The following is a 4,535-nucleotide window of genomic DNA, read 5'->3' as shown; positions in this document are numbered from 1 at the left end:
ACCTGGCTTTCTCTCTCCAGTACCACAGCAAGCCCCGAGGTCACCACGGCCCGCTGTGAGTGGATCGTTACTTTTAATCTACCATTCACAGTTCTGCAGTGTTGACTCTGTTGTTTGCCTTGAATCCAGGACCCACCTCTGATGTTCAGCGAGGAGTACCAGAAGAGTCTGCTAGCGCGGTACCACGCAGTCCTCGATGAAAAGCGCAAAGAATATGTGGTTGGAGAGCTCATCTGGAATTTTGCTGACTTCATGACTAACCAGAGTAAGTGGCAGTGTAGCTTCGGGATCCTCCTGTTTCTGAGCTTTTCAGGTTGGCTTTTCAGTTCTGGGCCTCTGGTTGTAATATTTGAAACCAAGGGTTTAGAGAATGGTTTAAGCAATATAGGTTGCATAGAGAATTTCCCAGGAAAAGTTGTGCTTTACAACAGCAAAGCAATCAGGCTTTCCAAGTTATCTGATGGTTAAAAAAAAAGAAAGCTTAATGGGAGCTGGGGGTGAGGGCTGGCACATGTCTGTAATCCCAGCACTTGGGAAGCTGAGGCAGGAAGATGGCATCAAGGCCAGTGTGGGTGACCCAGAAGGAACCTGTGTTCAAGCTAATGAGGATCCTGTCCCAAGGCACGAATGTGTGAAGGACAGTGGGACCTCAGACTGGACTTGAGAGACACTCGGTATGCAGAGCAGGGTACAGTGCCTGAGACATGTTCGATACTGCAGTCTGTTCTGTTACTGAGCTTACAAAGCAGGCTCCCTAAAAACAGGTAAGTTCCAAAGCACTGTCAACGTGGGATTTTAAAAGTCTTCTCAACTGGGGGTAGGTGAGGGCCACTCCAGTTACATTGCAGTGGAGTGTTTCCTGCTTTCTACACCTCTAGATTGCTTGCTTTTTTTTTTTTTTTTTTTTTTTTTCCTTCCTGGTACTGGGGATTGAACCCAAGGCCTTTGCACTGAGCTATATCCCCAGCCCTTTATAAATTTTGAGACAGTCTTCCCTAATTTGCCCAGGCTAGGCTCGAACTTGCAATCCTCCTGCCTCCGCCTTTCAGAAGGCTGGGATTACAGGCATTCACCACCACATCCAGCTTAAGATTTCCAGTTTCTTGGGGCTGGGGATTTAGCTCAGCGGCACAGCGCCTGCCTGGCAAGCGCAAGGTCATGAGTTCGAGTCCTGGTACCAGGAAAAAAAAAAATTTCTAGTTTCTTGACTTACCACAGACTTAGGTCCCTGGTCACTTAGGATGGCAGTTTCAGGGAGAAGGATATGGCATGGCTGCTGCACCGTATTATTTATGGGGAAAGCCAGGCCATCGAGAGGTTAGTGTCAATTACAAATTTGGGAAGGGGACAAATGAACAAGACTAGATGGGAAGGAAGAAGTAAAGAGAAAACAGAACGAGGACACGAACCTGCCCTCTGCTTGGCACGCAGAACTAACAGCGTCTGGAAAGACCCTGGGCAGTTTGTGTGGTGAGGAACGAGCCGAGTGGCCCTGGCAGGTTAGCCTTGGACGGTGAGGCAGGACATACTGGTCACTGGTCACTGGTCACTGGTCACCGGTAGGACTTCCCAGAGCGTAGTGCTTCAAACTCCCGAGCTCAGGCAGCTCGACTTCACTGCCGGCAGGAGCTGGGACAGGCACACACCACTGGGCCTGGCGGAAGGCAGTCCTCAACCTTTTGGTAGGAAAATGCTCCTTGCCTTTTAACCTTTCTGTTTAGTTGTGGTTTCTCCAAAGGGTGGTGGGAGACTATGCCACAAACACAGCCCTGAGGGGCGTTGGCCAGCTCTGCCCTGCCAGAGCAACGGCTAGAGGTGAGAGCCTGGCGGGATGCCGCTCCAGGGCCTTTGGGAGCCCCGTGGGTCCCACGGACACAGCACGCACTGGGCTGCACCCTCTTCCAGGGTAACTGCCCCACCCCTGTCATCAGGACCTCAGCACCCATGTCTTACGCCTTGCTTGCAACTCAAAGATAAATTTTTAAATTTTACCCCGGCCAGGTGTGGTGGTGCATGGCTATAATCCCAGTACTTGGGAGTTTGAGGCAGAAAGGTCACTTTGAGTTTGAGGCCAGCCTGGGCCACATAGCAAGACCCTGCCTCAAAAAAACCAAAATAAGTAAATAAATAAATAAATTTTACCCCCTAGCAGACTGGAAATTAACATACAGAGAAGTGGTATTTAAATATTTGAACATGCTGGGCCCCGGGGTGGCATAGGCCTGTAATCTCAGTCCTCAGGAGGCTGCCTCAGGAGGATCAGGTGAGTTCAGGACCAGCCTCCTCAACTATTGTGTCTCAAAAAGATAAAAACGAAACAAAACTTTACTATGTAAGGTCACTTCAAGCCGGGTCTAGTGGTGTATGCCCACAGTCCAGTGAAGCTGAGGCAGGAAGATCACAAGTTTGAGCTCCACCTGGGCAATTTAGCAAGACCTTGTCTCAAAATTTAAAAAGGTGGGGTGTGTGTGGGGAGGGGGGAATGTAGTTCACTGTGAAAGCCCTGGGTTCGATCTCCAGTACCGGGGACGGGGGTGGTATTACTTCAGATAGCCAGCAGCCCAGCCCTGAGCAGACACTTGCGTTTAGTGTGGGCCCAGATTGTGGCGTCACGGTCACGTGACGGGCTGACGGCCTCCTTCCCCTTCCTGTGCAGCCCCGCAGAGGGTCCTAGGGAACAAGAAGGGCATCTTCACTCGCCAGAGGCAGCCGAAGAGCGCGGCGTTCCTGCTGCGGGACCGGTACTGGCGGCTGGCCAACGAGACCCTGGAGCCCGGCGCGGGGCCGAGGTCGCTGTGTCTGCAGAGCAGCCCGCTCCGGGTGTAGCGCCGGGCCGGGCCGGGCCCCGCTCACCCTCCGCTCACGGTGCGGCGGGCCGCCTCTGCGGCCACCCAGAGCGCGGTTCCGCCCCGCTCCGCGCGGCTGCGGTTTGGACTCTGCTCATGTGCTGGAAGAGGGCGGTACACGTGACAATAAAGCTTTTCGGTCACCAGAGCAGCGTTGCCGGTGGTGGCCGCCCTTCAGCCGGGTGCACCTTCGTGCGTGAGGCTGTGTTGGCCGCGCCTGTGTAGACGTGGCCGGCTCCGCACCCCTGGGCCGCCGTGCTCCCGACTGCCTGCGCGAAGCCCCGGGCGAGCCCCCGCAGGGTGGCAGCGGGGCGGCCCGCGAGCGTGAGGCCGGGTGTGCCCCGGACGGGCGGCAGCAGCCACGGCTCCTCCTAGGACGAGCTCGGTCTCGGGACCACAGGCGCCAGGAGGCCGGGCGTGTGGGCAGGAGGCCGCTTCCGACCCCGCCTGTGCAGGGGCATTCGCGTGCCCTGCGCGCAGCAGAGTCTCTCCGGGCCTCGCCCTCCCTCCCGACGCCTCTGTGCCCGCTCCGGGGCGGGCAGCGCTGGGCCAACGCCCTTCACTGCCCTTACGTTTCTCGCCAGGCCTCAAGATGTCCCGGCTTAGATTTTCCTTTCCAGGCTCCAGGAAAGGAAAAAGTAAAGATAATTTTGCCTCATTGTACCGGCAATCTAAAGACCGTTTTTTATAAGAGTACAGTCCATTCAAAAGGAATTCTAGGGGCACCATATGTCATGTTATCACTGAACTCAAGTTTTTCAAAGTAATCAACTATCGTGTTCAGTGTAATGTCAAAGAATAGGCCGGATGTGGTGGGGTACCCCTGTAATTCCAGCACTTGGGAGGCTGAGGCAGGAACATTGCTATGAGTTCAAGGCCAGCTTGGGTGACAGTGAGTTCAAAGCAAGCCTGGACTATATAGTGAGACCCTGTTTCAAAAAAAAATAAAAATTGATGTTGAAGATATGATGCTCTTTAGTTGGCAAACATTAAAAATATTAAAGGTAACAAACAAATGTTTTACAAATTAGGAATAAAGTCCATATCGTAAGCCCCAAGGTTCCAGCATACAGTACATTTGTTCTGTTCCACCAGAGATTCATCTTTAAGGCCTGTGAGAAAGGAGTACTCAAGAGGAAGGCAAACCATGGGGAAACATCTGCATAGGAGTTCTCTGTAAGCAGCGACCCCCGTCATCCCCCCCTGACCTGCACACACTTGTGAGAGTCCCTGAGATATCTGTCTTCTGTAAATTACACACGGTTGAAAAGGGAAAGAAGGGATGAGATGATACCGACTTCAAGCATCCTTTAAAGGTTCTGAGGGAATCCAAAAGGACTTCATTTCAGTTTCTTTTTAAGAACTAAATACCTCAGTATAAGAATGATGGCAGCACAACTTCCACAGGTAACTTCTACATTTATTTTATACCAAAAAAGTTATGTGCAACAAATAAACATTCTTACATATTTACATTTGTTTTTGTTTACCGGTTAGCAAAACGGTATCCTAAATCTCTGATAAAGAATAGTTCTATCTATATTAAAGGGGGAATCTGCCCAGTGAACTCCGTTTCAAATGAACGTTTACTCGGGAGCTTAAAGCACTAATAATAAATATTTTTTGATGGAACGTACTATACAGATCATACACCTAATACTTAGGCCATGCTCAATACAGTTTGATAAT

At 51.5% G+C, this 4,535-nt stretch overlaps 1 protein-coding gene across 3 annotated transcripts in view; it reads left to right on the top strand.

Annotated features, from left to right (window-relative positions):
- Gusb (glucuronidase, beta) overlaps positions 1 to 4,319 on the top strand; it is a 15,138-nt gene extending 10,819 nt beyond the window's left edge. For 2 of the 3 annotated variants that reach the window (XM_005396707.1, XM_013520595.1), the window contains 2 exons: positions 130 to 265; positions 2,657 to 2,994. In XM_005396707.1, coding sequence (XP_005396764.1) covers positions 130 to 265; positions 2,657 to 2,826 — 306 coding nt within the window. In that variant the 3' untranslated portion in view covers positions 2,827 to 2,994. Of the gene's footprint in view, positions 1 to 129; positions 266 to 2,656; positions 2,995 to 3,941 lie in introns of those variants that run through there. The other variant, XM_013520594.1, reaches the window with a different exon arrangement.
- Positions 4,320 to 4,535: the final 216 nt, after the last annotated feature.

The sequence above is a fragment of the Chinchilla lanigera genome, unplaced genomic scaffold, assembly GCF_000276665.1.
Source record: "Chinchilla lanigera isolate Chin_1 unplaced genomic scaffold, ChiLan1.0 scaffold00055, whole genome shotgun sequence".
In the NCBI taxonomy this organism is placed as follows: Eukaryota; Metazoa; Chordata; class Mammalia; order Rodentia; family Chinchillidae; genus Chinchilla; species Chinchilla lanigera.
Note: the sequence above shows the minus strand (reverse complement) of the source record. Positions and strands in the feature narration are given on the sequence as shown.